Source organism: Pelodiscus sinensis, chromosome 3 (assembly GCF_052426305.1).
Source record: "Pelodiscus sinensis isolate ZL-2025 chromosome 3, ASM5242630v1, whole genome shotgun sequence".
NCBI classification, from domain to species: Eukaryota; Metazoa; Chordata; order Testudines; family Trionychidae; genus Pelodiscus; species Pelodiscus sinensis.
In genome coordinates this window covers 3,789,847-3,805,671 of record NC_143054.1, presented here as the reverse complement: position 1 = coordinate 3,805,671, position 15,825 = coordinate 3,789,847, and the positions used below count along the sequence as shown (strand labels likewise).

General features: G+C 67.6%; 1 protein-coding gene across 2 annotated transcripts in view; it reads left to right on the top strand.

The window, feature by feature from the left end:
* Positions 1-15,825, top strand: part of CIMIP2C (ciliary microtubule inner protein 2C) — a 45,697-nt gene that overhangs the window by 9,763 nt on the left and 20,109 nt on the right. Inside the window, exons 1-2 of one of the 2 annotated variants that reach the window (XM_075925970.2) lie at positions 12,175-12,310; positions 12,564-12,837. In XM_075925970.2, coding sequence (XP_075782085.1) covers positions 12,303-12,310; positions 12,564-12,837 — 282 coding nt within the window. In that variant the 5' untranslated portion in view covers positions 12,175-12,302. Of the gene's footprint in view, positions 1-12,174; positions 12,311-12,563; positions 12,838-15,825 lie in introns of those variants that run through there. The other variant, XM_089776979.1, reaches the window with a different exon arrangement.

Sequence of the window (15,825 nt, the reverse complement as noted above, 5' to 3'; positions counted from 1 at the left end):
TTAATCCCTGTCCTTGGAAGTCCTTGCAACTTGCAGGTTTCCTTCATCTGGAGCTCAGGGCTCCTTAGCAGGGCCAGTTTGGCGGTGTCTGATTTCAGGACGACGTCTGAGAGCTCTCCGGGTTCAGACTGTCCCTAGATCAATCGGGTTTCGTCAATCCGGCCACACTGGGTCACGCCAGCGTCTCTCCGGCCCAGGATCCTGTCTGGAACAGCGGCCAGGCCTACGGCCCCAGTTGGAGAGTACAGAACAGGGCTCGGGTAACGATGCTCAAATCCCATGTTTGGTTCTTAACGAGACGGCACGAGTCGGAGGTGCCTTTGTGCAGAAAACAACTGCAGCGGGCTGTCCCGGTTCCTCCTGACTATTTCCTTCGAGTGATACGATACAGACCGCACGGGCTGAGCAAGCGAGCGGTGTTTCAAACCCCCTCCATGGTCGTCTCTTACCTGGCCTTGAAAGTAGCTCACCTGCTTTTAGCCTGGGAGCTTAGAGGTGCCCACACATGTCCAGGCCTCCTCTCCCCCACTCTCCACCTACCGGACGGTGTGGGGGTGAGGGGAGCTCGGGACCTTGCAACAGGTTCCGCCCAGCCGGAATGGGGGCCTGCCGGCTTCCGCCCCACAGGACAACCCGCTGAAGAGACTTCGGCAAGAATGGGACCAAAACCCGGAGCCCCAGCAGAGGTCTGCCAGTGTCCCGGAGCCCCGACTCCCGGCAGCTGTGTGCTGGCTCTAGAGCTCCTGAAGGTTGTCGTAGAGCTCGGTCGGCCAGCAAGCGTGGCCACCCCTGTTCTCTGAGTCCATGGGGCAGCTGCCCCGGGCCCTGTGTATTGGCAGAGCCCCTGGGAGATTACTGGCTGGTGCCCGGTGCCAGCAGCCGCTGGAGCTGCCCCCTGCACTCACCAGCAGCAGCAGGAGCTACGGGAATTGAGGGACCAGCCAGCCGAGTGGTGTAGGGGGGCAAAGGTGGAGTGGGGGGGAGCCGAGCGGTGTAGGGGGGCACAGGTGGAGTGGGGGGGAGCCGAGTGGTGTAGGGGGGCAGAGGTGGAGTGGGGGGGAGCCGAGTGGTGTAGGGGGGCAGAGGTGGAGTGGGCGGGAGTCGAGCGGTGTAGGGGGGCACAGGTGGAGTGGGGGGGAGCCGAGTGTGGTAGGGGGGCAGAGGTGGAGTGGGCGGGAGTCGAGCGGTGTAGGGGGCAGAGGTGGAGTGGGGGGGAGCCGAGTGTGGTAGGGGGGCACAGGTGGAGTGGGGGGGAGCTGAGCGGTGTAGGGGAGCAGAGGTGGAGTGGGGGGGAGCTGAGTGGTGTAGGGGGGCAGAGGTGGAGTGGGGGGGAGCTGAGCGGTGTAGGGGGGCAGAGGTGGAGTGGGGGGGAGCCGAGCGGTGTAGGGGGGCAGAGGTGGAGTGGGGGGGAGCTGAGCGGTGTAGGGGGGCAGAGGTGGAGTGGGGGGGAGCTGAGCGGTGTAGGGGGGCAGAGGTGGAGTGGGGGGGAGCCGAGCGGTGTAGGGGGGCAGAGGTGGAGTGGGGGGGAGCTGAGCGGTGTAGGGGGGCAGAGGTGGAGTGGGGGGGAGCTGAGCGGTGTAGGGGGGCAAAGGTGGAGTGGGGGGGAGCCGAGCAGTGTAGGGGGGAGAGGTGGAGTAGGGAGGGGAGTCGAGCGGTATAGGGGGGCAGAGGTGGAGTGGGGGGGAGCCGAGTGTTGTAGGGGGGCAGAGGTGGAGTGGGGGGGGAACCAGGCAGTGCTTGGGGGCACAGGTGGAGTGGGGGGGAGCCGAGCGGTGTAGGGGGCAGAGGTGGAGTGGGGGGGGGAACCAGGCAGTGCTTGGGGGCACAGGTGGAGTGGGGGGGAGCCGAGTGGTGTAGGGGGGCAGAGGTGGAGTGGGGGGGGAACCAGGCAGTGCTTGGGGGCACAGGTGGAGTGGGGGGGAGCCGAGCAGGGCTGGGTGGGGGTGAGGCCTGGGGCAAAGGGGGCTACATAGGACCTGGCACCATGCTTTATATCTTCAGTGAGGCCTGGACCAGCCTTTCCCCGGGGAAATCAGAGGAGTTTCTGCTCTTCCTTCCTCCCCGGTCCCCTAGCGGCCGAGCGGGGCCCCCGGTGGCCCCGCGTTTCCCTCCTCTCTGCCCGTCTCCACCTGCTGCCCGTCCCTGTTTCTCCGAGGCTGGCCTTGGAGTGGTGCTCAGGCCCTGGACTCCCGATCTCAGGCCGTTGTGGTTTCTCCGTCACAGGAGCAGGCAACGGGGCACCCCTGTTTGCCTGGGCTCCGTCTCCCCTTTCGAGCACGTTGGTTCTTGGCGGGGGGGCGGGAGGGGGCGTTTCTACGTGTCAGGCGAATGGGTCGAGCTGTTTTCAGGACCAAAGCTGTTGAGGAGCAAACCCACCTCTCCCGGGACACAGACGGGACTTTCCCAACCCCCTCCAGGCTCCGGAGCCCGATGGAGAGGAGATGGGGGCCTGGCGCCGGGACCGGTGGCAGAGGAGATGGGGGCCTGGCGCAGGGACCGGTGGCAGAGGAGATGGGGGCCTGGCGCGGGGACCGGTGGCAGAGGAGATGGGGGCCTGGCGCGGGGACCGGTGGCAGAGGAGATGGGGGCCTGGCGCGGGGACCGGTGGCAGAGGAGATGGGGGTCTGGCGCGGGGACCAGTGGAGAGGAGATGGGGGCCTGGCGCGGGGACCAGTGGAGAGGAGATGGGGGCCTGGCGCGGGGACCGGTGGCAGAGGAGATGGGGGCCTGGCGTGGGGACCGGTGGCAGAGGAGATGGGGGCCTGGCGCGGGGACCGGTGGCAGAGGAGATGGGGGCCTGGCGCGGGGACCGGTGGCAGAGGAGATGGGGGCCTGGCGCGGGGACCGGTGGCAGAGGAGATGGGGGCCTGGCGCGGGGACCGGTGGCAGAGGAGATGGGGGCCTGGCGCGGGGACCGGTGGCAGAGGAGATGGGGGCCTGGCGCGGGGACCGGTGGCAGAGGAGATGGGGGCCTGGCGCGGGGACCGGTGGCAGAGGAGATGGGGGCCTGGCGCGGGGACCGGTGGCAGAGGAGATGGGGGCCTGGCGCGGGGACCGGTGGCAGAGGGGATGGGGGCCTGGCGCGGGGACCGGTGGCAGAGGAGATGGGGGCCTGGCGCGGGGACCGGTGGCAGAGGAGATGGGGGCCTGGCGCGGGGACCGGTGGCAGAGGGGATGGGGGCCTGGCGCGGGGACCGGTGGCAGAGGAGATGGGGGCCTGGCGCGGGGACCGGTGGCAGAGGAGATGGGGGCCTGGCGCGGGGACCGGTGGCAGAGGGGATGGGGGCCTGGCGCGGGGACCGGTGGCAGAGGAGATGGGGGCCTGGCGCGGGGACCGGTGGCAGAGGAGATGGGGGCCTGGCGCGGGGACCGGTGGCAGAGGAGATGGGGGCCTGGCGCGGGGACCGGTGGCAGAGGAGATGGGGGCCTGGCGCGGGGACCGGTGGCAGAGGAGATGGGGGCCTGGCGCGGGGACCGGTGGCAGAGGAGATGGGGGCCTGGCGCCGGCACCGGTGGCAGAGGAGATGGGGGCCTGGCGCGGGGACCGGTGGCAGAGGAGATGGGGGCCTGGCGCGGGGACCGGTGGCAGAGGAGATGGGGGCCTGGCGCGGGGACCGGTGGCAGAGGAGATGGGGGCCTGGCGCGGGGACCGGTGGCAGAGGAGATGGGGGCCTGGCGCGGGGACCGGTGGCAGAGGAGATGGGGGCCTGGCGCGGGGACCGGTGGCAGAGGAGATGGGGGCCTGGCGCCGGGACCGGTGGAGAGGAGATGGGGGCCTGGCGCGGGGACCGGTGACAGAGGAGATGGGGGCCTGGCGCGGGGACCGGTGGCAGAGGAGATGGGGGCCTGGCGCGGGGACCGGTGGCAGAGGAGATGGGGGCCTGGCGCGGGGACCGGTGGCAGAGGAGATGGGGGCCTGGCGCGGGGACCGGTGGCAGAGGAGATGGGGGCCTGGCGCGGGGACCGGTGGCAGAGGAGATGGGGGCCTGGCGCGGGGACCGGTGTCAGAGGAGATGGGGGCCTGGCACGGGGACCGGTGGCAGAGGAGATGGGGGCCTGGCACGGGGACCGGTGGAGAGGAGATGGGGGCCTGGCGCGGGGACCAGTGGCAGAGGAGATGGGGGCCTGGCGCGGGGACCGGTGGCAGAGGAAATGGGGGTCTGGCGCGGGGACCGGTGGCAGAGAAGATGGGGGCCTGGCGCGGGGACCGGTGGCAGAGAAGATGGGGGCCTGGCGCGGGGACCAGTGGAGAGGAGATGGGGGTCTGGCGCGGGGACCGGTGGCAGAGAAGATGGGGGCCTGGCGCGGGGACCAGTGGAGAGGAGATGGGGGCCTGGCGCGGGGACCGGTGGCAGAGGAGATGGGGGCCTGGCGCGGGGACCGGTGGCAGAGGAGATGGGGGCCTGGCGCGGGGACCGGTGGCAGAGGAGATGGGGGCCTGGCGCGGGGACCGGTGGCAGAGGAGATGGGGGCCTGGCGCCGGGACCGGTGGCAGAGGAGATGGGGGCCTGGCGCCGGGACCGGTGGAGAGGAGATGGGGGCCTGGCGCGGGGACCGGTGACAGAGGAGATGGGGGCCTGGCGCGGGGACCGGTGTCAGAGGAGATGGGGGCCTGGCACGGGGACCGGTGTCAGAGGAGATGGGGGCCTGGCACGGGGACCGGTGGAGAGGAGATGGGGGCCTGGCACGGGGACCGGTGGAGAGGAGATGGGGGCCTGGCGCGGGGACCAGTGGCAGAGGAGATGGGGGCCTGGCACGGGGACCGGTGGCAGAGGAAATGGGGGTCTGGCGCGGGGACCGGTGGCAGAGGAGATGGGGGCCTGGCGCGGGGACCGGTGGCAGAGAAGATGGGGGCCTGGCGCGGGGACCAGTGGAGAGGAGATGGGGGCCTGGCGCGGGGACCGGTGGCAGAGAAGATGGGGGCCTGGCGCGGGGACCAGTGGAGAGGAGATGGGGGCCTGGCGCGGGGACCGGTGGCAGAGGAGATGGGGGCCTGGCGCGGGGACCGGTGGCAGAGGAGATGGGGGCCTGGCGCGGGGACCGGTGGCAGAGGAGATGGGGGCCTGGCGCGGGGACCGGTGGCAGAGGAGATGGGGGCCTGGCGCGGGGACCGGTGGCAGAGGAGATGGGGGCCTGGCGCGGGGACCGGTGGCAGAGGGGATGGGGGCCTGGCGCGGCGACCGGTGGCAGAGGAGATGGGGGCCTGGCGCGGGGACCGGTGGCAGAGGGGATGGGGGCCTGGCGCGGGGACCGGTGGCAGAGGAGATGGGGGCCTGGCGCGGGGACCGGTGGCAGAGGAGATGGGGGCGTGGCGCGGGGACCGGTGGCAGAGGAGATGGGGGCCTGGCGCGGGGATCGGTGGCAGAGGAGATGGGGGCCTGGCGCGGGGATCGGTGGCAGAGGGGATGGGGGCCTGGCGCGGGGACCGGTGGCAGAGGAGATGGGGGCGTGGCGCGGGGACCGGTGGCAGAGGAGATGGGGGCCTGGCGCGGGGACCGGTGGCAGAGGAGATGGGGGCCTGGCGCGGGGACCGGTGGCAGAGGAGATGGGGGCCTGGCGCGGGGACCGGTGGCAGAGGAGATGGGGGCCTGGCGCGGGGACCGGAGGAGAGGAGATGGGGGCCTGGCGCGGGGACCGGTGGCAGAGGAGATGGGGGCCTGGCGCGGCGACCGGTGGCAGAGGAGATGGGGGCCTGGCGCGGGGACCGGTGACAGAGGAGATGGGGGCCTGGCGCGGGGACCGGTGGCAGAGGAGATGGGGGCCTGGCGCGGGGACCGGTGACAGAGGAGATGGGGGCCTGGCGCGGGGACCGGTGGCAGAGGAGATGGGGGCCTGGCGCGGGGACCGGTGGCAGAGGAGATGGGGGCGTGGCGCGGGGACCGGTGGCAGAGGAGATGGGGGCCTGGCGCGGGGATCGGTGGCAGAGGAGATGGGGGCCTGGCGCGGGGACCGGTGGCAGAGGGGATGGGGGCGTGGCGCGGGGACCGGTGGCAGAGGGGATGGGGGCCTGGCGCGGGGACCGGTGGCAGAGGGGATGGGGGCGTGGCGCGGGGACCGGTGGCAGAGGAGATGGGGGCCTGGCGCGGGGACCGGTGGCAGAGGAGATGGGGGCCTGGCGCGGGGACCGGTGGCAGAGGAGATGGGGGCCTGGCGCGGGGACCGGTGGCAGAGGAGATGGGGGTCTGGCGCGGGGACCGGTGGCAGAGGAGATGGGGGCCTGGCGCGGGGATCGGTGGCAGAGGAGATGGGGGCCTGGCGCGGGGACCGGTGGCAGAGGAGATGGGGGCCTGGCGCGGGGACCGGTGGCAGAGGAGATGGGGGCCTGGCGCGGGGACCGGTGACAGAGGAGATGGGGGCCTGGCGCGGGGACCGGTGGCAGAGGAGATGGGGGCCTGGCGCGGGGACCGGTGGCAGAGGAGATGGGGGCCTGGCGCGGGGACCGGAGGAGAGGAGATGGGGGCCTGGCGCGGGGACCGGTGGCAGAGGAGATGGGGGCCTGGCGCGGGGACCGGTGGCAGAGGAGATGGGGGCCTGGCGCGGGGACCGGTGGCAGAGGAGATGGGGGCCTGGCGCGGGGACCGGTGGAGAGGTGATGGGGGCCTGGCGCGGGGACCGGAGGAGAGGAGATGGGGGCCTGGCGCGGGGACCGGTGGCAGAGGAGATGGGGGCCTGGCGCGGGGACCGGTGGCAGAGGAGATGGGGGCCTGGCGCGGGGACCGGTGGCAGAGGAGATGGGGGCCTGGCGCGGGGACCGGAGGAGAGGAGATGGGGGCCTGGCGCGGGGGCCGGTGGCAGAGGAGATGGGGGCCTGGCGCGGGGACCGGTGGCAGAGGAGATGGGGGCCTGGCGCGGGGACCGGTGGAGAGGAGATGGGGGCCTGGCGCGGGGACCGGTGGCAGAGGAGATGGGGGCCTGGCGCGGGGACCGGTGGCAGAGGAGATGGGGGCGTGGCGCGGGGACCGGAGGAGAGGAGATGGGGGCCTGGCGCGGGGACCGGTGGCAGAGGAGATGGGGGCCTGGCGCGGGGACCGGTGGCAGAGGAGATGGGGGCCTGGCGCGGGGACCGGTGGCAGAGGAGATGGGGGCGTGGCGCGGGGACCGGAGGAGAGGAGATGGGGGCCTGGCGCGGGGACCGGTGGCAGAGGAGATGGGGGCCTGGCGCGGGGACCGGTGGCAGAGGAGATGGGGGCCTGGCGCGGGGACCGGTGGCAGAGGAGATGGGGGCCTGGCGCGGGGACCGGTGGCAGAGGAGATGGGGGCCTGGCGCGGGGACCGGTGGCAGAGGAGATGGGGGCCTGGCGCGGGGACCGGTGGCAGAGGAGATGGGGGCCTGGCGCGGGGACCGGAGGAGAGGAGATGGGGGCCTGGCGCGGGGACCGGTGGCAGAGGAGATGGGGGCCTGGCGCAGCGACCGGTGGCAGAGGAGATGGGGGCCTGGCGCGGGGACCGGAGGAGAGGAGATGGGGGCCTGGCGCGGGGACCGGTGGCAGAGGAGATGGGGGCCTGGCGCGGGGACCGGTGACAGAGGAGATGGGGGCCTGGCGCGGGGACCGGTGGCAGAGGAGATGGGGGCCTGGCGCGGGGACCGGTGGCAGAGGAGATGGGGGCCTGGCGCGGGGACCGGTGGCAGAGGAGATGGGGGCCTGGCGCGGGGACCGGAGGAGAGGAGATGGGGGCCTGGCGCGGGGACCGGTGGCAGAGGAGATGGGGGCCTGGCGCGGGGACCGGAGGAGAGGAGCTGGGGGCCTGGCGCGGGGACCGGTGGCAGAGGAGATGGGGGCCTGGCGCGGCGACCGGTGGCAGAGGAGATGGGGGCCTGGCGCGGGGACCGGTGGCAGAGGAGATGGGGGCCTGGCGCGGGGACCGGTGGCAGAGGAGATGGGGGCCTGGCGCGGGGACCGGAGGAGAGGAGATGGGGGCCTGGCGCGGGGACCGGTGGCAGAGGAGATGGGGGCCTGGCGCGGCGACCGGTGGCAGAGGAGATGGGGGCCTGGCGCGGGGACCGGTGGCAGAGGAGATGGGGGCCTGGCGCGGGGACCGGTGGCAGAGGAGATGGGGGCCTGGCGCGGGGACCGGTGGCAGAGGAGATGGGGGCCTGGCGCGGGGACCGGTGGCAGAGGAGATGGGGGCCTGGCGCGGGGACCGGTGGCAGAGGAGATGGGGGCCTGGCGCGGGGACCGGAGGAGAGGAGATGGGGGCCTGGCGCGGGGACCGGTGGCAGAGGAGATGGGGGCCTGGCGCGGGGACCGGTGGCAGAGGAGATGGGGGCCTGGCGCGGGGACCGGTGGCAGATGAGATGGGGGCCTGGCGCGGGGACCGGAGGAGAGGAGATGGGGGCCTGGCGCGGGGACCGGTGGCAGAGGAGATGGGGGCCTGGCGCGGGGACCGGAGGAGAGGAGATGGGGGCCTGGCGCGGGGACCGGTGGCAGAGGAGATGGGGGCCTGGCGCGGGGACCGGTGGCAGAGGAGATGGGGGCCTGGCGCGGGGACCGGTGGCAGAGGAGATGGGGGCCTGGCGCGGGGACCGGTGGCAGAGGAGATGGGGGCCTGGCGCGGGGACCGGTGGCAGAGGAGATGGGGGCCTGGCGCGGGGACCGGTGGCAGAGGGGATGGGGGCCTGGCGCGGGGACCGGTGACAGAGGAGATGGGGGCCTGGCGCGGGGACCGGTGGCAGAGGAGATGGGGGCCTGGCGCGGGGACCGGTGGCAGAGGAGATGGGGGCCTGGCGCGGGGACCGGTGGCAGAGGAGATGGGGGCCTGGCGCGGGGACCGGTGGCAGAGGAGATGGGGGCCTGGCGCGGGGACCGGTGACAGAGGAGATGGGGGCCTGGCGCGGGGACCGGTGACAGAGGAGATGGGGGCCTGGCGCGGGGATCGGTGGAGAGGAGATGGGGGCCTGGCGCGGGGACCGGTGGCAGAGGAGATGGGGGCCTGGCGCGGGGACCGGTGGAGAGGAGATGGGGGCCTGGCGCGGGGACCGGTGGCAGAGGAGATGGGGGCCTGGCGCGGGGACCGGTGGCAGAGGAGATGGGGGCCTGGCGCGGGGACCGGAGGAGAGGAGATGGGGGCCTGGCGCGGGGACCGGTGGCAGAGGAGATGGGGGCCTGGCGCGGGGACCGGTGGCAGAGGAGATGGGGGCCTGGCGCGGGGACCGGAGGAGAGGAGATGGGGGCCTGGCGCGGGGACCGGTGGCAGAGGAGATGGGGGCCTGGCGCGGGGACCGGAGGAGAGGAGATGGGGGCCTGGCGCGGGGACCGGAGGAGAGGAGATGGGGGCCTGGCGCGGGGACCGGTGGCAGAGGAGATGGGGGCCTGGCGCGGGGATCGGTGGAGAGGAGATGGGGGCCTGGCGCGGGGACCGGTGGCAGAGGAGATGGGGGCCTGGCGCGGGGACCGGTGGCAGAGGAGATGGGGGCCTGGCGCGGGGACCGGTGGCAGAGGAGATGGGGGCCTGGCGCGGGGACCGGAGGAGAGGAGATGGGGGCCTGGCGCGGGGACCGGAGGAGAGGAGATGGGGGCCTGGCGCGGGGACCGGTGGCAGAGGAGATGGGGGCCTGGCGCGGGGACCGGTGGCAGAGGAGATGGGGGCCTGGCGCGGGGACCGGTGGCAGAGGAGATGGGGTCCTGGCGCAGCGACCGGTGGCAGAGGAGATGGGGGCCTGGCGCGGGGACCGGAGGAGAGGAGATGGGGGCCTGGCGCGGGGACCGGTGGCAGAGGAGATGGGGGCCTGGCGCGGCGACCGGTGGCAGAGGAGATGGGGGCCTGGCGCGGGGACCGGTGACAGAGGAGATGGGGGCCTGGCGCGGGGACCGGAGGAGAGGAGATGGGGGCCTGGCGCGGGGACCGGTGGCAGAGGAGATGGGGGCCTGGCGCGGGGACCGGTGGCAGAGGAGATGGGGGCCTGGCGCGGGGACCGGTGGCAGAGGAGATGGGGGCCTGGCGCGGGGACCGGTGGCAGAGGAGATGGGGGCCTGGCGCGGGGACCGGTGGCAGAGGAGATGGGGGCCTGGCGCGGGGACCGGTGGCAGAGGAGATGGGGGCCTGGCGCGGGGACCGGTGGCAGAGGAGATGGGGGCCTGGCGCGGGGACCGGTGGCAGAGGAGATGGGGGCCTGGCGCGGGGACCGGAGGAGAGGAGATGGGGGCCTGGCGCGGGGACCGGTGGCAGAGGAGATGGGGGCCTGGCGCGGGGACCGGTGGCAGAGGAGATGGGGGCCTGGCGCGGGGACCGGTGCCGTTCCTCAGGCCGGCGAGACGGGTTGGGATTTGACAGGGTTGACGCAGCTCCCGGATGCTGCAGGGCGGCGGCTCCCTGGCCCGCAGGCCTTTCTTTGCACGGTCGCTGGCTGCAGGCAGACTCGGGGGCTCTTTCTTAGCAGCTGTTCCTTGGAGGGGGCCCCAAACATTCCTGGAGGGAGGGCGCGGCGGCTCAGGAGTGCTCCGGGCGCTCAGCTCCGGGCCGGCTCCTAGCCGGGAGTCGGCTGCAAGGAAACCGAAGGGCTTTTCTTCAGCCGTCCTCCATCAGGCAGACTCCGCCTGCGTGAGACGTACCCGGTGCCGGCCCAGAGCCATGGACCCAGCACATGAGAACTGGAAGGGACCTCGCGAGGCCGAGTCCAGTCCCCTGCCCCGTGGCAGGCCCAAGCACTGTCTAGCTCAGGGGTGGGCAAGAATTTTTTGCCAGGGCCCACTTCAGAAATGTTTGAGGTGACCCGGGGCCACGCCGGAAGGGGCGGGGCCTCAAGCCGAAGGGGCGGAGCCAGGTTACTTCCCTTCTTCCCCACCCACAGACCATAATTTATCTGGGGGTGGGGGAGCCTTTGCTCCCTCCTCCCCCCGACGTTCCCCCGAGGTGCGCTCCCCCACCCCCAGGGCCTAATTGGCGGGGAAACCATATCCAAGGGCTCTTTGGCCCTTTTGCATCTCCCCCCGCCCTCCCCCCCACTCCTAGCCGTGGTTATTGGATCGATCCCTCTCTTCTCCGAGGTCTTTCAGCTGTGTGTAAAGCGTGGTTCTTTCAAACAGCACCTGGACCTGGCCGGATCTTATTGTTGCCGTCTCAAAACTGGGTCATTTTTCGCCATCGGAAAGGCTCTTTAGAGGCAACGTGCAGAAAATCTTTATGGTGCAGCCACATTCCATCCCCCTCCGCCTCCCCCTCGAATTAGCGCAGTGAAAGAGAGAAGCAGGTGCTCTGTTCAAGCCAGCCCCTTGCGGAATCTAAGCCAGGGAATAAAAACACGCTCTCTGAGACTCGGCCGCAAGTTCGCCCTCTTGGCCTTCGCGAGCCTGTACGTTAATAATAATGGAGATTGCCTATCTCCTAGAACTGGAGGGGACCTTGATAGGTCATTGAGTCCAGTCCCCTGCCTTCTCAGCAGGACCAAGTACCAGCCCTGATGAATTTTTGCCCCCAATCCCTAAATGGCCTCTGCAAGGATTGAACTCACAACCCTGGGTTTAGCAGGCCAATGCTCAAACCACTGAGCTACCCCTCCCCCTCTGCAGTCAGAAAGCCGGAGGGTACTAGTGGAGCCGTGACACCGATTCCGAGCAATCGTCGCGACGAGCCAGTGTGAGAATAATGTCAACTTGTGCACATTCGCTGCAGACGCACTGAAGCAGAAATGGCTTTTTTTGGGGGGGGGAGGGGAGGAGACAAGGGGGATCTATTACAGCATCCTTGCTCTTCTTTAAGCTCTTATTATCAGTGCGGTTTTCTGCTACAAACGTTGCCAGAGCGACCAGGAACGGCACCTAATCTGTGAGCCGGTGCACATGAGCGCAGTAGCTCTGAGGAGCTGGGTCTGTTCACGCCGGTTGAGGATCGGGTCTTACAGACTTACCCTGCTGATGAAGCGTGGAGCTCATGTCTAGTGGGGTGACTCTCGGCTCCATCCCCCGGCCAGCGCCGTGGAGGGTCAATCAGTCCTGGGGCGTGTAACCTGGTGATGTTTCAGTTGACAAGTGTCGACTATGCCCTCACTCCAATGCTCCTCTCTTGGTCTCTGTGACCCTCCCAAGCTCCCCTCGACACTGGCAGGTCTTAGCCCCATTTTGCAGACGGGGGCGTGGAGACACGGGAGCATAAAGGACTTCGAGGTACCCGTTAATTCCAGGTGTCCGCCTGGGGCCCGAATGTCAGAGATCGGCCACTGACGGCCACGCTCCGCAACGCAGGCTCCTGTGGGACCCACCCAGAATTAGCGGCGGTGTACGGGACTCAGCCCAGCGCGTGCGCTCCCGGCCTCCTGGCTTCCCTTCCTCGGCATCACGCCTGTAGCTGGCCAGCTGCCGCTCTGCATGGGAAGGTGAGGGGAAGGCGCCGTTTCAGGGTGTAAGCAGAGGCACCCGGACCTGAGAGGAGCCTCTCTCTCCCCTCCTCCTGGCTTTCTCAGCTAGGACCTAGGTGGGATTTTGAGTGGGGGTAGGTTGGGGCCCTCTCTGATGTAGCTAAACCAGAGCCATCTGCCCCTCCCGGCCGCGCACGGTGCATTTAGACGGAGAGACGAGGGTCCCGTCCCCAGGGTGCCCCCAGCCTCACGGCTTCTGTCTTTTCTGTAGGTACCGTGGGCATGTCCCCAACACGGTGTTTTCCTTCGGGGACACCTACGGGAACACCACCATGAAATACTTCCAGGATTTCCGCAGCGCTGCCATGGAGACCAGCCGCTGCCCCTACAGCAAAGGGGGCCAGTTCCCCACCCTCTTCTCGCCCGACCCCGGCCTCGTGCTGGGCTGCAGGGCACGGGGCTGGGACAGGTGGCTGCACGCCCCGTCCTACTCCCGCTTCAACTTGGATTTCAACCGCTCCGAGGAGCTGAAGGAGTTTTACAAGGTGAGGAGGGGCTCCTCGCGGCAGGGCGCGGGGCCTGCTCGGACACAGCGCCTGAGCTAAGCGGGCAGGCCGGCGGGTAGGCGCCACCCACCTGCCCCAGCGAGGGGCACCTTGCAGATGCCCTGGACTGAGCCAAGATGCAGTTAGCACAATTACACCATCAGCCACAAGCCACAGTCAGTGCCCTCGGCCTCTGGCGCCCACCCACCAACACGAGAGCAGCCAGACGGGGTCAGACCAAAGGTTCATCCGGCCCTGTGTCCTGTCTGCCCACAGTGGCCAATGCCAGGGGCCCCAGAGGGTGTGAACAGAACCGGGAATCACCACAGGGTCCCCCCCGTCACCCATTCCCAAACTGAGATGGTCTTTTCCACTGCTGGCTGCGAAGGCAGCTTGGGTTCCAAAAAGTGCTGGCTACATCCGTGTGGCTGGGTCCATCCTCTGGCTATCAGACAGGCTGGGTAGCGGAGTGAGATGTGGGCCTGAAACAAAAAGCCCCTGTAGCACAGGCCCGGTGTGAGACCTGAGGCCTGGCTAATAGGGTTGCCAGGTGTCTGGTGTTGACCCAGACAGTCTGGTATTTTTGCCGCCTGTCCGGTAAAAAAATGCAGACAATATCAGACATCCAAAATGTCCGGTATTTTCTGATTTTTTTTCCCCACCAGGAGGTGAAAATACCGGACACCTGGCAACCCTATGATGTGCTCAGCAACTGGGCCCAGCCCCATGGCCCCTGATACTCCCATTCCCCCATTCCCAGACCCCCTGTTTACCTGGTTCTGCAGGGAAGCTGTGTTCTGGCTTGATCAAGAAAACAAAATGGCTGTTGGCAAAAAGCCTAAAGACCAAGGGGAAGCAATGCCTCCTCTGGGTCTTAGTGCTCAACCTCTCCCATGTTCCTTTCCCTATTCTGACTGCACTCACTCTGAAAGGGGTCATTGCTGTTTTAATGCTGTTTTATGATTTCATTTTTTATTTGGTTTTTTTTTTTGCTTAATAACTCTTGGAGTCCTTTTTTTCCCCTTTTCTCAACGACTGTGGTCTCTCCCCCCCTCTTTTTTTTTCTCCCCTCAACAGATTTTTTTCCCCAGTGTTTTTTGTTTTTTTGGGAGGGGCTGGGGGGGTTCAGTATTTTTGGTTAAACCATCTGGCAACCCTACTAGCTAACAATGGACAACACTGGGCTAATCTAAAGCACAGCTAAGCTGTGAGCAAGAGGCAGGCCCCAGCTCCCAGAAGATGGCACCAACAGGGCTGAGAGAGCAAAGCACTACTGGGTAATAGGCCCAGGGGTGGGGCAGTCACTGGTCCTGAGCATACGTCAAAAGCACTTGGTCCCCCCAGCTCGCTGAGACAGGCCTTGGTACCCGCTCCCCACGGACACCGACCCTGGGTCAGGCAAGGGTCTGGACTGACAGCGTGATGGAGAGAGATGCTCTAATCCAACCGCCAGGTGCAGGGTGAGGGGTGGGTCTAAGCGGCATCTGAGGGCGGCAACTGGACACATCAGCAGTGCCACATGTGACGGCGCGTTGGGGGTTCCCCATCTCCTGCACCCCCGAAATGGCACGAACAGACTCCGCCAGCCAGTAGAATAGAGGGAGTTTATTGCTTCTCCAGGACACAGCACAGCACAGATGTCATCTGGTCACAGGAACTGGGGCTAAGAGGCCTCAGTGCCCCCCTTGAGATGGGGGGTGCCTGGGCCCTACAATCCCAGCCCTCTCCTTAGCTCCTTCTCCCCTACTTCCCAGACTGAAACTAAAGACCATCCCTTCCAGCCCTGCCCCCCAGCCAGGGGCAGCATCCACCTTCCTTTGTTTCTCTCCCTGGGGGGTAGCTGGTCAGACAGGTTGAGAGACCCTCTTTGTATAATGACTCACCCCCTGCCCTGCTGGGCCATGCTACAGCCAGCGGAGGTCACTCACCACCCACTGCCCAACATAGCAACCAGCAAGGTACCCCCCACTACGTCACACCACGTAAATTGTTTGTCCCTGTGGATAGCAGGGTCTCGGGGGGCAGTCTGTCCGGCCTAGGGGGAAGTGGGGCCTCCCACGGTCTGAATCATAGAATCATAGAATAATAGGACAGGAAGGGACCTCAAGAGGTCATCGAGTCCAACCCCCCCGCCTTCAAGGCAGGACCAAGCTCCGTCTACACCATCCCTGACAGATGTCTATCTAACCTGTTCTTAAATATCTCCAGGGAGGGAGATTCCACCACCTCCCTTGGCAATTTATTCCAATATTTGACCACCCTGACAGTTAGGAATTTTTTCCTAATGTCCAATCTAAACCTCCCCTGCTGCACTTTAAGCCCATTACTCCTTGTCCTGTCCTCAGAAACCAAGAGGAACAAATTTTCTCCTTCCTCCTTGTGACACCCTCTTAGATATTTGAAAACCGCTATCATGTCCCCCCTTAATCTTCTTTTTTCCAAACTAAACAAGCCCAGTTCATGAAGCCTGGCTTCATAGGTCATGTTCTCTAGACCTTTAATCATTCTTGTCGCTCTTCCCTGTATCCTTTCCTATTTCTCCACATCTTTCTTGAAATGTGGCGCCCAGAACTGGACACAGTACTCCAGCTGAGGCCTAACTAGTACAGAGTAGAGCGGCAGAATGACTTCACGAATTTTGCTTACAACACACCTGTTGATACAACCTAGAATCATATTTGCTTTTTTTGCAACAGCATCACACTGTTGACTCATATTCAACTTGTGGTCCACTATGACCCCTAGATCCCTTTCTGCCATGCTCCTTCCTAGACAGTCGCTTCCCATCTTGTATGTATGGAACAAAATGCAGGACAATGTAGCACTTTAAAGACTAACAAGATGGTTTATTAGATGATGATGAGCTTTCGTGGGCCAGACCCACTTCCTCAGATCAAATAGTGGAAGAAAGTAGTCACAACCATATATACCAAAGGATACAATTAAAAAAAAAATGAACAAATATGAAAAGGACAAATCACATTGCAG